This window comes from Carassius auratus, chromosome 18 (genome assembly GCF_003368295.1).
Source record: "Carassius auratus strain Wakin chromosome 18, ASM336829v1, whole genome shotgun sequence".
Lineage (NCBI taxonomy): Eukaryota > Metazoa > Chordata > Actinopteri > Cypriniformes > Cyprinidae > Carassius > Carassius auratus.
Window position 1 is genome coordinate 8,424,268 of NC_039260.1, and position 19,538 is coordinate 8,443,805.

The 19,538-nt window shown below is 40.1% G+C and overlaps 1 protein-coding gene across 3 annotated transcripts in view; it reads left to right on the forward strand.

The window, feature by feature from the left end:
• znf423 (zinc finger protein 423) overlaps positions 1-19,538 on the forward strand; it is a 149,045-nt gene that overhangs the window by 17,564 nt on the left and 111,943 nt on the right. For 2 of the 3 annotated variants that reach the window (XM_026287419.1, XM_026287420.1), the window contains exon 2: positions 10,641-10,700. The exons of the other annotated variant lie outside the window; for it this stretch is intronic. In XM_026287419.1, the coding sequence (XP_026143204.1) occupies positions 10,641-10,700 (60 nt within the window). The remainder of the gene's footprint in view (positions 1-10,640; positions 10,701-19,538) is intronic. 3 annotated transcript variants of the gene reach the window in all.

Sequence of the window (19,538 nt, forward strand, 5' to 3'; positions counted from 1 at the left end):
CTAGATTTCTATCTATTGTTCATTTTATAATTTGTTCTATCTATTGTTTGTTCTATCGCTCTATCTATCATTTGTTCTATCGTTCTATCATTCTGTCACTGTCTATCATGCAATCTATCGACCTGTTGATCTATTATTCTGTCATTCTGTCTTTCATTCTAGCTATCATTCTCTTGCTCTATCAGTCTGTCCATTATTTTATTTAAGTTATTTTACACACTTTTTTTTGGTCAAAATTCACAAAAAACTAAAATTTACAGATTTTACATAATAATGTGATATTTGGTCAAGCAAGTAATATTCTGACATATCGATTTATTACCAAAATTACCATGAAATACCCAATATATTGGGTTAATTATGTTTAATAAAAGTCGAACTTTTCATTGTTGTTATTACTAACTGTAAGATTTGAACTTTAGGTATGTGTATTTCAGCATATCCAATCACATTTTAGAACCTGTAGCCATTTTACCAGACCGCCACCAACAAGGTTGTCCTTTTGTAATTTCTTTAATAATACATGGCAAAACCTCAGAATTCACCACTACTCCGTGTGTGTCACACATGTTGTTTGTGCTGATGTTTGTGCCACATGTTGGACAGGAGGAGATCAAACGCCCCCCACCCTCAGAGCTATGGACCCCGACGTGATTAATCCAGAGCAAGCGTGTGTGTATGCGTGACAGTCTGGGGCCCGGGCTTCCAGTTCTTGGGGACACCCAACAGGCCCCTGATGGTGATGCGTGAGGTTGCGGCGGCAGCCAATGGCCCTGTGTGGGCCCATTCTAATGAGGGGGCCGGACCGCAATGCACTCTGGGCCCAAACAGCTCACTGCTGGACACTAATCCCAGGGTGCTGTGGAGCTGTTTTGTACTGACAAAATCACACACGCTTTGCTCAGGAAGCAGCACACACACACTCTTACACAAACAAGGCAGGAGCACAAAGACACAGGGGTATGAACCCATTCAAATGCATGGGCTCAAACACGCACAGGGCACACACACATACACACACTGAGCTGCAAATGGGGGGCTGCTAATGGCTTCCAGTGGGAGAGAAGGAGAGCAAGGCTTTATCCCTTAAGTGTAGAAGACTTAATCATACAGAATGGCCCGGGGCCAGTAACAGGGCTGTACGGCACGCCCCTCCACACACGCATTAGGTATTCTGCAGCTGAATCTCCTGCAGACGGCTGCAGCAGAGCCGGGTCCAGGTGAGACTCCCCCTGAGCGTTCACTAACTCACTTTCTCCCTTCCCTTCCATCTCTCTCTTTTTCTCTCCATGTCAAACACACATACCAACAGTGGTCCACAAGAGCTTTTTATTGTAATGTCATTGGAGGTGCGTCTGCATAATATTCTCGCTTTCCCTCCGCCCATCTATTAGCCTTTTTGTCTCTCTCAAAATTGATATTCATACAAGCCATACTAGAACGACTGTTTAAACAATCTCTCTTTTCATTTTCTTTTTTTCTTCTCTCTATTCTTTCCTCCCTGGTCTTTTCCGGCATGGCGCTGCAGTGCAATGCTGATCTTTGAAGTTTTACCTGCAGTGTGTTGGCCCTTACTGGGAGAAGCAGGGGGCCGGCGTGCATGTGTGCGCGTGTGAGGGTCCGCATATGCACGTGTGCTCGTTAAGGGCCCTCGCAGCATCAGGTCTGAGGGCGAGGATGTTTCTTCTCTCTGGGTTAAGAGATGCGATCTCATTCTTTGTACGTGCAGCATCTCCTTGTTGTCAGAATCTCTCTCTCGCGGTGAAACGCATCCCTGATTTGATAAAGCGAAGGATCCTGACGGAATTCCTCTTCGGTTCTGGAGGAGTGTGTTCTGGTAATCCTGCTAGTCACAACGACAAGGGTTATATAAACAGATGCTAACTGAATTCACCCCCAGTTCTCCATTTTTCTAGCTGTGGTTATGTCCGGGGGGGAATTTGATGCGCTTTTCATGCTTGTCGAGCATCTTACGGACAGCTATCCACACCTGCTTTCTTTGTGTATAGCTCTACATTAAACCACTGTAGCAACAATTGCTGTTTTGTTCTTCCTTTCTTTTAAGACTTTTTTTATTGACACTTTTTTTCCCCACAGTAGGAGATAAGGCAGGAATTATATTGCGAGTTAGATTTGAACCTTTGTGACTACAGTGCCTTAATAATTTATATTTTTTTAGTTCATAATTATGGATAAATATGTTATAATCCCATTTTAATCAGTGAAATGTCTGAGTGACGGACTTCTCTAATCATTTAGTCTGTAAAAACCCCACGCTTTTCTTATATTTGACCTCAAGCTTGCATTCAGATTTGCCACCATCCAATCAACAACTATGGATATTATCGAGTGCCCATTTCATTCAAATGTACATCACATCTGAGAAGATATGTCACTACTACTGTATATCATAACATTAAATTAATATAAAAATGTTGTCATCATTTACTCACCCTCATGTTGTTCCAAATCTATATTAATTTCTTCTGTTAAACACAAAAGAAGATATTTTTTATAATGTTGGTTACCAAAAAGTGGCTGGTAGCCATTTACTTCCATAGTATAGACAAATAAACTACGGAAGTCAGTAGCTACCAGTAACTGTTTGGTTACCTGCATTCTTAAAAATATTTTTTTATGTTCAACAGAAGAACGAAACTCAGAAAGACATTTCTCTTTCAAATATTATTATTGTAAAAGTCAAGCTGCAGTTGGCTTCGCCATTTTGCTCATGCCCCAAAAAGTGCATTGGTTTCTTCTGAAAAGTATAAACATAGTGCTTCTGTGGCGCTATCAAAGCATTTCTGTTTGTGTGAGAATTGCGACCAGCAACACTGGCTAATCCAATGGTGTGAGTTTGAAGCAGGATCAGGATCTATTTGGCCAACCAATGGCACACCTGATTCGGAAACCTGTTTGAAAACAGTTTTGCAGTTTCATTTAGTGACATTAGTGATAGTACAATTCAGACCTTTTACAAGTTCAGATAGAAGCTGTGTGTGTTCATCTGTGCATACATATTGTGATTTCCCCATACCCTTGTTATTTTGGTAGATAAGCATCGCCCGTTGTTAATTTAAAGCGCTCATTTTGAAAACAATTAAAGGCTGTGTCATTCTCCCACCGGCTGGCAAGCGTTTTGGCGGCTAAATGCGAGCGTTGTGTTTGCCATCTTGTTACGACGCGCTTGTTTGATCTCTACCCTCGTCCTATTCTCCGCTCTGCTACGCTGATCACTGTGTTGCCGTCAGCTACACTCATATATTTGTCTCTGTGATTGTGTGTGTGTGTGTGTGTGGTGACGGTGCTGTTTAACACTGCTTAACAGGACCCAGAAATGCAAATAACGCTGCATGCTCACTCCAACACAGCAGTAATTAACTGAGGAGGAATTTCAATAATATAGAAATAAATTGTGTCAAGGATTTGTGTGTGTGTGTGTGTGTGTGTGTGAGAGTGCGATGAAGAGACGGAGTTTGAAGATGGCCCTTGGGGGAAAATGTGTTTTTTTCCTTTTTCTTTCTTCCTTTAAATAATAGTTTAAATGGAAAAAGAAACAGCAGTCCACCCCTGCAATGGTGCTAAAAAGGGGGAGATTTCCCCAGGATGCTGATTATTTATTAACCCTTTCCTACGTGTGAAATTAATACACGCGCGTGCGCACACACACACATAGTTTATTTTATTCATAGTTTAGCTTGTTTATAGGCTACTTCTAATTCTAATATTTTAGTTAAACTTGCTAAGGCTGACTAAACAGTGGAGCTTTTATTAAAAAAAAAATTTATGCATTCAAAACAGTCCTCAAAATTTATTAATCCTTATTAATATTTAGGTACTGCATATGTGAGTTAAGTAGCTGCACCAATGGGAATATAGTGTGGGTAAAAAACTAAATTGTCCTAATTCAATGACATATTGCCCACTGAACTAAAAGTACCCCCAGTTTTCATTTCATGAAACTGGTCACCTTATAACATAAGGTCCAGATCCATCTAGAGTTACTGACATTGAGATATCACCGTATGTAAAAGCATGCAAATGCACTGGTCAGTGGTGTCCATTTTGGATCTTGAAATGGAGGCACGGCGTCAATCTCTACTCCTCCCTCCAGCTCCTGTGTAGCTCTAGAGCATGTTAAGGAAATGCAGAGTATCCAAGGTAACATTTAAAACATGCTGTTATCATTAGAACGCGCACCCCACTGTATAAAGATTTTACAAGCAGGAGCTGTTCTGGAGGAAGGAAGCAGTGTCAGTGCCTGCAATGTGGAGCCTTCCTTTCACCAGTGCACAATGCCAAAAGTGAATAAGGTATGCAGGTTTTTTAGTGGTAGGCTGACATGGGCAACATAATACAGGGGTGTACACCAACACTTAAAAGTTTGCATTGAAATTTCATCTTTGGCATCACTGGAATAAATACATTTTTTAAATATACTGAATTTTTTTTTTTTTTATTGTAATAATATTTTACTTTTTATAGTACAGTAGCATACAATATAATTTTAGCAAATGAAATGTACACAAAATGTAAAATGTATGTCGTTTTCAGTATTTTAATCACAATTAACAGATTTGTTTTATAGATGTACACTGGTGTGTTTGAAATACACAGGTTATATTGGAGACCTTTTTTATTGGTTGATATTGGGTATTTAATTATGCATGCTTATTTCTTCTATTTTTACATTTAGATTTGCCGACATCTAATGTTACCTTAAAGTTATTCTTTAAAAACATGTACAATTTAATTAAAACTTTCAAACTCTTTAAAATGATTACTGTACATTTAAAATGCGGTGATGCCTAAATCCTCTGGTTGCATTTTAATTTTTAATTTATTTAGACAAAACTGTGTAAAATTATAAAATTAACGTTGATTAGTTATCAATGTAAATACTTTTTTTAACAAAATGTTTTTTGGCCTGGCTGAAATCAGTCAGTCCACTAGTACAAGTATTTACTATATCGGTCAGTCACTAATATAAAGTTGGTGATTGGTTGATCATTGATGGTCGACAATCACATGATATGCCCATTATATATCTCACATTTCCTCTTCATCTCACACTTCCTATGGCTTAAACCCCCCCACCTCCCCAATCCACCCCCCGTCGCGTCGCAGTTCACAACAACCGCACTTTCTGCATGCAGGGCGACAGGGGATGAAGACAAGATACACAGAAATAAATATGCTCAGCTAATGAGGGAGAGCAGGAAGATGCTTTTAATAGAATGCTGCTTTTAAAACTCCTTCTGATGACTTTTTTTTTTCTCTTCTCCCAATCGTCCTCTTCTTTTGTTTCTTTCCGTGCGGGGTTGTGTTTGGCTGTGCGGATCCTAGTGTGAGGTCTTAATATCCTCTTGGGTTTAATGTTTTATTCTTGTTTTTTAGGAGGGTTGGAGAGTTTGAGTCACTCAGGACTGCAAGTGTGTACTGAGGGCCATCTGTAGTCCAGTGGTCAGCAGCTGGACGGCCCATCCCTGTAGATGAGCGCCAGCCACACCTTGATGTGTTTAGGTTCTTGTAACAGTAATAATTTATATTGTGTAGAATCTGCAATCACTTTCATATAGCTGTTCATTCACTGATATCTCTGACCATTGACTTCACAGTGGGTCTGGAGTTGTAGCTCTCTCTCTGTGTGTGTGTGTGTGTGTGAGACAGAGAGCAAGTAAGTATGTCTTACTTGGCTCGAGCCCAGTGCAGTGCAGTAGTGTGTAGGAGGCAGAGGTCTGCCAGTGCCGCCGGCAGCTTTGTTTTTAGACAGGGATCGGGGCTCAACTGTGTGTTGTGCTGTTGTGCTGAAGCCCGGGGCTGAGCGGAGCTGTCTTTGTGTGTGTGTGTGTGTGTGTGTGTGTGTGTGTGTTTGAGGAGACGTAGGGCATTTGTCTACCGTAACCCTGTTCCTCCTCCGCACTCCTGCGCTCTTTCTCTCTGCCTGACTACACTCCAATATCCTTCCTCTAATGAAGCGGGAAATGGGGGATGAGTGGCGCTCTGATTGGGAGTAATTTAGCGTTTTTTCCACGTCCGTTGGGAAGACGTGTCTTCAGGAATGTGACGTCCCTCGCCTGGTCCAGGAGTCTTAAGTGTTCATCGTGGTGCGGCTGAGATTTAGGTGATGCTTCAGTTTGAATTATGGGACTGCACCAAGACAGCGTGTTCTGGATGATTGTGAAGGTGTTGATGGGGTAGAATGTAGCCATCCAGATCAGTAGAGCCCACCTTGAAGTTTCTTTGATACTCTGGTCCCTATGCATAGCGTGGGGTTCCTCCTTCAAAATCCTTTTTTTTTTTTTAAGTCAGTTTCTTCAAAAATAGTAAACCATATTGGGGCTATTAGGGTCAAACGTAAGGTCAAACTCGAGACGCAGAATTATCTTTAATGTCTGTAGCACAAATGTTACAGTATTAGTTGCTCACTGTGGAATACAAAAGACAATATTTTAATATTTCATATTTTTTTTAAATATACATTTCAAAAGGGAAATTTAGCGTTTTTGGACAAAAACACTGCTACTTTGTCAAAATGTATTTTTCCACAGACAATATGCATAGAGGTGAACTATCCCTTTAATCCTTAGGGTTAGGGTTTTTTGTAAACCTCTAACCATGAATATGAACAAGTAATCACCACTAATGATCTCTTCTTAAGGAAGGTAGATGTTTTGTGTGAGTGTGGGTGTCTGAGTGTGCTTAGCACCTGCAGTGTAGGTTGGGTTTCTGGAGAGATACTGTGTTTTCTGTGTGTGTGTTTGTAAGTGTGTGCGTTTTGTTTTATGAGTAGCAGCACATAGTGGATCCTACAGACTACCGGGAGCATACCATAAAGCCAGGGGGGAGGAAGCCCAGCCCTGCACAGTGGAGAACAAGAGAGCAAGATCTGACTAGAAAAAGCTGCATGATATCTCCCCTGATAAACAGTACAACACCGCATCGACGCGACTCAGGCCGGGAGAGAAACTATTCTGTGAACAGAGAAAGAACACACAAATACAAACTTACACTGAAGGGAAGAGATGGTCAGAGAAGAGTAGGAGAGCATTTAAGCTGGGTAGATGGATTCTGATTTTATCCAGATCAGGGCAACAGTAAGCAGTTGTTGGGCCTGGTATAAAATGTTCATCACTGGCCCCACCATGAACCTGCTCACAATCCTGATTACAAATTAAATGAGATGCGCTGTGCTAAATGTGCAAGCTAAGATGCTGCCTGACTGCAGTCATGTTCATTTGTGAATGACAAAACAATTTATTGTTTAGTCCGATAAGTACTCCATATTTAAATCACACAATTGTATTTTACAATATAATATATTCTGGTAATTACAAATGGGTAATTTTTAAAATCCTTTTAGACTTTCTGATTTGCAGTGTTTTTCATTCTTCATTTATAACACACACACACACACAAATGCTATTTACAATAAAGCCGGAGATCCCATCAGAATCATAAGATTTAAAAAAAAAAAAAAAAATATATATATATATATATATATATATATATATATATATATATATATATATATATATATATATATATATATAAAACTAGTGGTCGACGGACAGTCGATGCCGATATCTTGGAAAGCAAGGGGGCCGATATAAAGCCAATATAAATATATATATTTTTTAAATAATATTTACAAAATTTGAAATCATTTGACACTGGTAAATGTGTAAAATAAACATACTTATACTTTAGATGAAAAAGTTTTTTCATAAATAAATAAATATTTAATAAAAGATATAATTAAAGGAAGTAATTTAAGGAAGCAAATTCATATAAGTTTCTCTGTATGCTGTATGTAAAATGAGTGTTACTCTTGCTTTATTTGAAAATATGATTCCCATGCATTGGGAATAATATTTTTCAAATAAATCCAGGGAAACATTAATTTTACATAAAGCACACAGAGAAAATGACATAAATCTGACAGTGGGCAAATGCATAAAGTGCAGCATAATTTAAAATCACGAGTTTAAAGTTTAAAGCATTCAATTCAAATGGAACGACTGTCACACAGAGAGCACGCGATCATGCTGGATAAACATACACACTTCACAAGATCTAACAGCTGGATTCTACTAAATTTACAAGGTTTGTGATATTAAATATTCATTAGCCATTCAAAGATTTGTTTAGATTATATAAATGTGTATTTGCTTAACGCTGACGACAAACGAGAAAGTATTATAATGTTTGCCTTTCTATTACTAATAATATAAAAGCAATTGTTATAATACTTTTTGTAATTCATTTATTTATCTGATTTTTCGACAGACTTCAATCCGTATTAGACAGAACTGTTTATGATGACAGTAAACAAGAGGGAGAATGTGATTTGTGTGAACTCAGGCACTGTCAAAATAAAAGTCCTGCCTCTAACACATCGGCCAAGTGGGAAAACTTGCCAAATATCGGCCGATATATCGGCCTTGGCAACATAGCAGCCTTGGCGACATATCGGTCGACCACTAGAGACAACACTTGAGGGACACCATATATGCCATCCTTATTTTGTAAATGACCCAACCACTTTATTTTTGTGATCTGGTTATGAATTACACGTATTCCAGTTCTACTCAACACTGCCTCCAAGTCTGGAACAAGAATAATTTTAGAGTGGGAATTTGAATAACAAGGGAAAAATGTGAGAGACTTTTAAACAAAGGACAAGAGAAAGGCAAAGAGAGGTGTGACGTATCCCTTGACTTTGAAAGGAGTGGAAGAGAAGACCTCAGTGTCCTGTTAGCAAAGGCCTTCTGTTGTTTCTGGGCTCAAGCGCTTGGCGTCCGGTAACAGGCCAGTCATTCTGACCTGGCTCGGCTCCTCGGGCTTTGACGGCAGGCTTTGCGCTGGAACTCCTGGCTGGAGCGTCTGCGGTCCTAATATTCCACAGCACTGAAAGGGAAAACAGGGGCCTGTTGGCCTTGGCTTGGGAGTAGAATATGGAACAGGGAGGTGGTAGTGGAGTCGAGTTCACACCGACCACCCTGCTGGGAGCAGCTTCAGCGAGGACGCTGTACGGTGGCCCAGACGGCACTTGGTGGTGTGTGTGTTTTTCAGAGGAAAAGAGAGTCTGTGTGTAATTAAGGAACAGATAATGTGGAAGGAATGCAGTATGGCTGTCAGGGACAGTGCAGTTTGTGCCTTACTCATTCTCTTTCTCTCTCTCTCTCTCTCTCCCTCACTCTGTCTTTCTCTCCTTTTGTCTCTCATTTTTTTCCCCGCTTTCTCTGAGAGTCTTTTCCTGAGAGGAAGTGGGTTTAGTGAGACTGTGATGCCCAATGCCAGTGGGAGAATATCTAACCACAATTTCCTTTACACAGAGCAGATTCAGTCTCTCTCTCGTGCTTTCTCTGGCTCTCCCTGTCTTTCTTGTTCCCACTTTTGTTTCTTTTTTCACATAAACTCTATTTAAAGGAACAGTTAACTCAAATAATAAACGTATATCATTTACTCACTCTCGTGTTAGTGTAAACCTGTATGACTTTCATTTTCCGAAAAAAAAAGGATAAAATGGCATTTACATTTATTTAGCAGACACTGAAGGTGAAGGCGACTTAAGTGATACTAGGCAGAATATTTTATTTTTATTTTTATTTTTATTTAATGTTATTTTCATTTAATTTTTTGTTTATTTTATTTTTTAGATTGATTGCTCCAATCCCTATTGACTTTTATTATAACTGAAAAATAACAGTGTGAACATTCACATTAATGCCGTATTTTATTTTATTTTTTGACTTCTCCACTCCCCATTGACTTTCACTGTAACTGAAAAAGAGCTTGCCTCCTAAAACCTCCTTTTGTTTTCTACATAAAAAACTCAAGGGGTTTGAAACAACACGAGCGGGAGTAAATAATAACATAAGTTAAATTTTGGCTTAATTAACGCTTTAAATATTCATGTGGTTAGTTTGATAGCTTCATTATGTCTTAATCCTTTTTGAACCTCATCATTGATGTTTATCTTTCCTGCTTTTTGTTCCTTATCTTCATGGACATTGTTCACCGAGTGTGAAGACTTCTTTTCTTAATAGTCCATTCATGCTCAAAAAGTGCTGTTATAAATTACTCGACATATTTCTTCATGCACTGATGCCTCTAATGTGGAGAGGTTACACAAATTACCGACTGGGTTTGTTGTTGAAAAGTTACAGTGTGTGTTTCCATTCTAGACTGTGTGCCAAAGTGCTTCCAGGCTACGGGGAGTTTTGTAGAGACCGGTAATGTGTGTGTGTGTGTTTATGGTGGTGAGGCTGTGGGGGGTGGTCCAAGTTCTTATTGTGTCCTGAACACTGCTGCTTCCTGTTTGTGTGCCAGTAGGGCTTCCTTCCTTGACTATGCCCAGGAAAACCTTCATCACAGATTCCTCCTCTCATATCACTGCCTCCCGTTACCTGTTTTTGCACCTCCAAAATTAGCACACAGACAAACAAAGAGCACATACACACAATAAAGCCCTTTGATGTGCGTCCAACAATCAGATCGAACTCATCATAGGCTCAAGATGGGCCGCCGTTTATGTGGAGCGTTTCTGAGAAGAATGCCGAAAATGTTTGTGTGCCTGAAATGTGTGGTTTGGCTACACAAACGCTCTAATACGCTCTCTCTCTCTTTTCCGGTAGCGGTGGAGGAGGCCGAATCTACAGAGTGCGCCAGTGGTTGGGACTCCTCTGTTCAGACAGGTATGATTTCGCTAGCGTGGCGTCCTGCACGATACATCCAACCCCCTGCTCCTGGGAGACAACCCGCTGCATCACAATCTCTAATATCAATTCCACATGGCCTGCAGCCCTGCGCACAGAGGGAGGGAGGAAGGGAGGAAAGGAGGGAGAGTTTTTCATAAGGCACAAGAGGATGGCGTCCAGGTGCATGCTGGACTGGAGGCTTAGAGCCGCTTCCTGTCTGAACGTAAAGGCACTTTGCCGCACTCAGAATGTAATATCGCACGACTTGACGAGTTTGATTACACCTCCTCTCTGGAGAGGAAAATTCCTATCTGGCAAAATCCGAGCGGGGTGTTTTAGATCGTGCATCTTTCTGAATATTAGATTTTGCTTTTGAACCAATTACCTCAGAAGCCCTTTTCACTACTCGAGCGTTTTCAAACGAGGAGATGTATCTGTCCGGATTTGGATGGGACGTGAAAGTGTGAAAATATTATCACGGCATCAACCAAGCTGCTTTGTTGGACTGCATGTTATCCAACAAACTACACAGCTGTGCATTTTGTTTCGGATTATGAATGAATTAGTCCTTGCACTGAAAGATACAGGATACAGTAGAGTGGGATGTGATAGCATTCACCTGTTGAGATTTGATTGGATTATGAAAAGTGGTTTCTATATGACCGGTTAGTGGCAGGAGGGGTTGTTGACAGCCAAAAAGTAAGCTTGTTTTATGATATTGTAATAAAATACTTCAAAGGCAAACTTTTTATTGTGCAGGGAAGTGTATTTAGAAGATAAATAGATTTCTTGGATCATTTTAAAGTTGCGATCTAACTCCAGATCATGTGGATTACTGTTGACTAGATTATGTCTAGGAAATATTGTTTGAGCAACAGTAAATGTGCCTGCACTTTAAGACTTCAAAATGCAGAAAAAGACAAAAATATATCTATTTAGTTCCCCACTGGATGAATCTTTATGGGATCTGATGTTATTGATATGCAATTGAGGCCATTTCCCCGACCCTTTCCCCCTTCTCCCCATTATTTCCTGTCATTCCTCTAGTATTCCTATCAATAAACATGTCTACAAAGGCCTAAGTAAAATAATATATAGCCTTAATTGGAAACGTATTGCTCATAAGGGTATTAAAATCACTGAAGTCAGATATGGAGAGTGTGTGTGTTTGTACTTTTGTGATTGTATGTGCGTGTTGCATCCTGGTGAGCTCAGCAGAGAGAAGGGAGTAAGAGAGAGCTGCCCCCGGGGGCCTGAGGGGATGACGTGGGCCCCTCCTAACCGGCCCTGAGGGAGTGCTGGAGGGGTGCTGACTGAGGTCCTGGGTGGCTACAAAGTGCTGCGTGTGTGAGATACAGCAGGAAGGGGAGTCCCAGGGCTCTCGCTAAACCCTCCGCACTTCCTCCCTGCTTCTCCTCCTCAACTCCTCACGTCATCCCTCTCTCCTGCATTTTTCGTGCCGTAACCCCATTTGCTCAAGCTAATAAGCCTTTTTTTCCCACCTCTGTTCCAGGTGGACTTGGTCGCATTCCGCATCACCTTTTCGTTTTTCCTTTCTCTTTCCTCTGTGTCTCCCTTTTTTCCCTTCTTTCTCTGAATCCCTTCCCCCTATCCATATTCTCTCCTGTGTTTGTTTGTGCTGCTGTGCTGGGGCTCAGGGGGCCGCTCGCCATCTCTTATTTAAAAAGATAAAAAACCTTCCTTCCCTTTATTCCCTAGGAGATGATGTCGACAAGGACACTGGCAGGCTTTTCCTGGTATTAAATTCACTTCGTCCCCCCCCCCCCTTCTCTTCAGTGGAAAATGTGTGCTGAGTTTGGAGCGAGTGCTGTGGGGGGGTTGGAGTTAAGGGGTAGAGAGGTTAAAGGAAAGAGTTAGATCCCCGCCCCCCCACCCGCAGGCCCCCAAGGACCTGATTGAGGCCCCTTTGGTCTGTCCCGCTGGGGGAGCGGGCCGGAGGTACACCCCCCGTTTCCCTCTCTCTCTCTCTTTCTCTCTCTGTGTCTTTCTCTCTCCACCCTGTGCTCCCTGAGATAGAAAAACAACCCGTCCCTCCCTGGCCCAGAGGGGAAGAAGAGAAGGAAAGGAGAAAAGAGAGAAAATGAGCCAGGTCTGACACTGGAGACTCAGGGAGATGGTGGTGGGGAGGGGGGGTGGTTGGTCGAAGGAAAGGAAGAGGAGGAAGAGCGAGAGTTTATAGAGACAGATGCAGACGCTTGTCATTTTTCGTAAGACGGAGCAGGGAGGGGGAATTGTTTTTTTATAAGTGCCATCAGAGCTGTGAAGTTGAGCATTGTTTTTCCTGCTTCCTGTCAAAGAGCTGGAGCGGTGCTTTTGGATGCATTCACACACACAGACACACACATGCACACTTTGAAACAATAGCCCTAGAGACATTGCTTTGTCAACATATAGGACATCGTCTGACGCACATTTGCAGGGATCAAGTACATTATTACTCACACACACATCGACGCACACAAGCACCCAATTTGTGTGCGTGTCCCCGACTATGATTCATTGTGGAAAAAGGCTGCTCATATCCCTGTGCGCTGGCCGATAGGGGTTGTAATGATCTTGAATTGAATTATTTTATTCATTTTCTCCCTCAGCTATTGGTGGGCCGGCAGGACCTCTTAACGCAGCCAATCGGATGGCTCCGTCTGCTCTCCCTCGGTCTCACCCACACTGGGCGAGTCATTGTGACCTCACCCGTAATGTGAGCTTTTTGGTCACCTGTGTATTCCTCAGGCAGAAAGGGAGCTGTTGTATTCTGGTTTTATTTGGCAGCGGGTCACCGAACCAGTCCTATTTATGACCCTCTTAATAGCCTCTGCTGTCAAACTCGGCACACATTAAACTTTTGTCGAGGCCAGAATGAAAGAGGGAGAAAGAAAGGTATGTTCTGCAGTCAGTGCAGTACAGAGAAGAGCTGTTTTTGGAGGCTTGGTTGGGCCAAAAGATTGTTATTTGCCAACTTTTTAATTGGCTCCAGTTTAAATGTATATTAAACAAGAAATCAATTTAGTCTTTTTATTTGGGACATAATGACACATTTTCATGCTGTATTCTCAAAAATACTCTTCTGCAGTTTGCCTGATTGATTAACTAATCAATGTTAAGGAAAGGCCTGTATAATAAATTGACTTTTGGGTTCACCTGACCTTAGTCAGATGCCTTTCTTGAGGAGAGTTTACATGAAATGACTATTGTATTGTCACATTTACATGGTGTTTTTTTTTTTATATATACATTTTTTTTAACATTCCCCAAAATTTTGCCAGCAGTGAGAGATTTTTTGTAAAGAGATTCATATTTTCATTTAGCAAGGATACATTAATACGATAATAAGTGAAAGCTAAGACTTTACTGTTACAAAAAATTCTAATAAAGTTCATCAAATAAATGCTGTTATTTTGAACTGTCTATTTATCAAATTCCTGTAAAAACATAGAACTAAGATAAGAAAAAGAAACCAAAATTTTAATTTAATATAGAAAACAAGTAAATTGATAATATTTACCAATAGTACTGTTTTTACTGTATTTTTTATCCAATAAATGCAGCTAAAATATTTATATATTTTAGTCAGTGTAATAATGATTTTTCTTTTAATCATTCAACTCCATGATAGCATTTATTATGTAAAGTGTCAAATATTTACATTGATTTGTTTGATGCTTTCAGGCCTGTCACAAGTCATTCATACAGAATTACTAGAGCCAGTTCACTATATAATCTTGCTGTCGTATTTGAATCACTACAAAACATTAGACTGATTAGGCTAGCAGTAGTTCGGTTTGGCTCATAACTGACCATTTTTTTTTGGACCTACTGAAGCAACTGTTGAGAAGCAGAGGTTTGGCAAGATATTTTAGATGATTTTGTGTATGTATACACACACTCGCAGACAGAGTGAAATATCAGTCAGTCTCCTGGTCCCTGCACATGCTCTGTTCCCCTCTGGAATCTAACCTGAGCAGGATTCAGCCATGCATTCTCCGTTTGGTGACTGGGAACGAGGGATGAGAGGAGGGGAGGGTGGGAGGAGGACAGGAGCAATGATGACCGTCGGCTACATTGCAGCCCCAAAATGGCCTTCTTTCTCCATGATGCAGTGGGCAGTTTAGAAAAGAGGACACAACCAAGAGATCCATCTCTCTATCCCTCAAGTGATTTTGTGTGTCTTCCTCTCTCTCCGTTCATGTCTCGCTGTCTGTCTCGCTCTCTCATTTGTGTCCCTCTCTATTTTTCTTCATCTCCTTGCACGAACCTCTGGAGGTCCATAATATATTTTTAATTTCCCCAAGGCAGCGACAGGAAAACAGTTTTAATGTGTGAAGAGGAGGTGTGCGTCTCTGTGTGTGTATGCATTAGCATGTCGCCGCGCGTGTATATTTCCGCGTCGTAGTGTGTATGCGAGGCTCGCACATTCGCATGTCGACTTTTTGAAGCACGGGCTGAAACAGGTGATGGCATCGGTAAGCAGCTGTATGGCTGTTTGTGTGTCTCTGTGATTTAATTCCCATCCTTCCATGACGCACTCTTTCATCATCTCCAACTTTTTTTTTTTTTGTCTGGGTGCACAAGCATTGGGTGCTGGGTCTCTAGAGGAGGGGAGACTGGTACAGTGTGGCTGGCAAGCGGGGGTCCCAAGGGGCAGTGCGGTATTGTGGAAACAGCTAGCGGAGGCCAGCAGAGCCAGAGAGAGAGGCCTGCTTGCTTTAAATAGGTCCCATGTTTACCGCGTTAGGCCCTGCACTCCCCCGAGAGACCACGTGCACGCATTGCACCTGCTCAAGCGCTGGGCCATTAGGGGCCCTTGTCCCAACTCCAAACTGGAGTATGCACAGTGCGGATGTAGATGTACCAAACATGTGGCCTTATAGCTAGTGGTCAGCCAACATGGGTTATTTAATTGCTCATGGTAAGGCTGAGCGAAAAATTGATAGCGATAATTACCGCAATATAATTTTCCTCGTTAAAACGATATGAAGAGTTCGATAAATGTTCAATATAATGTTTATGTGCCAAAAGCGGAATGAAAAGGCGCGACTCATTTGAACCGTGACACACAGACCGTTTATCTGCACAAACAGCAACACAACGTGGGAACTGGTGCGATCTGCCAATAAACAAAAGAAGAAGAAGAATAGCATTGGAGCATGATCTCACCAGAACAGATGCGTTTACTCGGGCCCGCAAACACTAAACAGCGCTGTGAGATTCAGCGAACAACACAAATGACCCGCTGATTTAAATGAGTTTAAAGGCAGATGAAACGGCGCTGACAAACAGGAGAAACACTGTGTCTAGGCTTTTCAGTCAATAAATTGACCTTAATTTACTGTAATGACACTAAAACCACCATAGTATTGTCATAAACATTGGAATTCGTGTCCAATTTTATTGTATTATTAAATGTAAACATGTATTAAATGTTTTAAAGGAGTAATAGAACATGATTACAGTGTTTTCTGTGATTTAAGATATTTATTTCAAGGAAAATGATGGGAAAAGTGTAAAGAATTCAAAAACATGAATTGTTTGACATGTTCTGACCATAAAGAGTAGTTTAAAACCACAAGTAACTATTTGATTTCTACAACTTTAAATGTGGAGCAAAAATCTGTCTTTAAACGTAAAAACTAAAGTGAAAACTAAAAAAAAGTGACATTTATCATGATAATTATCGATATCGACTGATATGAAAACAAACTATTGTGATATCACCCAGCCCTATGGCTCATGGTAATTTATGGGGGACAGAATGACCAGTATATTTATCTATATATATGCTTCAAAATGGCAAGATTGGTGGCCGATTCTAAAAATCTTAAAAAAAAAAGAAATAAAAAGAAAAGAAAAAAGATTAGATTTTACGTTTTTTATTTTATTTTATTTTATACAATTTACTTAAGTTCATTTTGACAAAACAACTGCATGCTATTGTTCAGTTTTACTTTGTTAGTGTTAAAATTAACTCTAACCAGTATAAATAGTAACATCGCATAGTAACTTTTGTTCAAACTGATGTTAAATATTGTGAAAATTCTAGTAGTATTCTTTAGTATTGTAACAATCATTACATATAACTCTTCTGCATGGACTGTATACCCCTAAGGTACAATAGGGTGCAAATCTGTCGTTGTTTGAAGGTGCTGGTGCCATGGAGTCCATATTAAACCCTGGATCGCCTCTCCATTGTGTCTTGACGCAGTCCAACATCAATAATGTTTTCTATCAGAGAGCGTGTCTGTGCCAGTTTTCAGGGACGGGATGAGTGATGGATTTTGACAGGTAGGCTGTGTTCATGTGATGAGATCAGACATCTCTAATCGAGCTCAGAGCAGCACTACAATTCCTTTGGTCTCTGACTAATGCAGCCTTGATCTGGTTTACATTTGGCCACGTCTGGTTCGAGTGTGTGTCCGTGTGTGTGTGTATCTGTGGTGTAGTTGAAAGACAGCTTTGTGCTTTAATGTTTTCATAGGGAAAAAGTCTTGTTGAAGTTGGAGCTAATATTTTTCCAGTGCAGCACAGCACTCATTCTTTTGTTGGGGTTTAGTTGTATTCTGATGTGTGTATAGCTCTTCTTGCCTCCTGTCACTTAAACGACACAAACAATTTCTCTTCTGATCTTTTTCTGTCTCCTGCTTCCTTCTCTCCATCGGATGACGCGAGTATGACCTCATATTTGGATTTCCCCTTTTTGTACTTTGAAATAATCAAAGATACATTCTATTGCACTTAAACGCACACATGGTACAGCATAACTAAGAGCAGACACAGTGGCGCAGACACAGTTCCTTAGCTAAGGTCTCAAAACGTTTAAGCTGAGTTGCTGACTTGCCATCTTGGCAAAGCAAAACCCACAATGCAAAATGGAAAGCTTTATATTGCATTATTTAAAGATCACATGAAATCAAAATAATCCATGTCTTTTAGCATCTATATGCTAGTGCATTTACGTTCTTTTTTTATTTGTTTTGTTTTCAGGATACAAATGAACATAGTGTGCTTATTTGTTTTTTTTCTTCAATCAGATGTATGTATCCAAAATTCAGCTCTGAACATTTCAAAAACTGCACCTGTCACGATTTATGTTATTTTATATTGAATGTTTATTGTGCACAGTGGGAGATTAGAAAGACAACATAGTTGTGCAGTTAGATCTGTGGACGCTTAGTGGTACTAAAGCATCTTCTTGATCCTTTGTCGCTTTACCATTCTGTTGTTCCTCCCGTCGGTCAGGAGGATGCCTTGCGGTGTCCATTAAGGGCAAACGGGCAAAAAAACAACATATCAACCTAACAAGGGGTAATTAGCAGGTCCCTGTAAGGCAGGGCTGTGCTCGGCAACATGACTGCTCTGTGGATTCTGCTAATTCACTGCTCCTCATCTAATTACCCCACACAAACATGGCTGTTTTTTCTTTCCTGAGAGAGAAAGTGTGTGGGGTGGGTTTGGTATATTGCCGATTGTAGCAACCCCCCGCCCAAACCATGCCCACTATCTCACACATTCATGACCTGAGGCTCAACTTTATGTAAAACAAACAAAACCCTGTTTAATATAAAGAATAAGAAAGGGCTATTAGTAGAACTATGAATATTATACAATATCATAAGAAAAAACAATCGTTAATATACAATGATAATGATGAACTGCTCAAATTAGACTTTCAGTCAGACCATGTTGTAAGTGCATGTGTTTTTAAAAAGTTGGCCAAGCTTTATGAATATTAATATTTTTTTCTTTTGCATTAGAATATGCAATCTACCATTTTTAGAAAGGATGCCTTTGGGACTGCATTTAATGACTGCAACTCTTGAGCACCATTGAATTACTTTGTAACATATGTATATGAATATTTCTTCTGTTAAAACCCGCTATAGCTATTTTTGAGACAACTTTTTACGAATGTGGAAATGGGTATGTCTCAAGACTGAGATGACGCATTTCAACGGTCATCAGCATCGTAAATCCTCAAACTTTTTATACTTTGATAAAAATCTATGGACCCACTTTATATTAAGTGGCCTTAACTACTATGTACTTACATTTTAATTAATAATTTAGTAAAATTTACTTATTGTGTACATACATGTTTTTACATTGTACTTATATTGAAAAAAACTACATGTAATTACATCTGTATTTAATTTATGTAATTACATTTATAATTACACTGTTGACCCATACTTTACACCTTAACCCATCCTTAAACTTACCCATACCTCCAACCCTCTCCCTAACCTTACCCCTATCCCACCTCAATAGCAGCAAAAGTGTTTTACAATACAATATGAACACAGTAAGTACATTGTATTTATTTTTTTATGTAAGTACATAGTAGTTAAGGCCACCTAATATAAAGTGGGACCAAATATATATATATTTATATTTATAACACAATATTTTGTGTTATATTACATATGCATCAAATTACAGAAAAACTAGTTAATGTTAATGCAAGAGTGTTTTTAATGCAGCGTCTATGGGAGGCTCGGTAAATTTGATTTTGTTCTCTCTTCTGACTGCCGTTATCAGTCTCTGTCTGCTTTCGAAGTTAACCCAACTATGATGAAATGTGAAAAAGGTCTATACTGACTAGTTAGACTTGAGTCCAATTTGAGCACCAAGCAGATGTGTCAGAGATGTGTCAATTATGTACACACTCACTTTCTGAGAATAATGAGTTAGTTTGTTAATTAAGAGTGAATTTGTGTGCGTAGTGCGTTTATTTTGTTTGTATCTGTTGTGTAGGTTTATGGTGGGTAAATGTGTTTGTGTGTGAGTTTTTGGTGCTGGGACAGGCTGTCTCTTAGATAA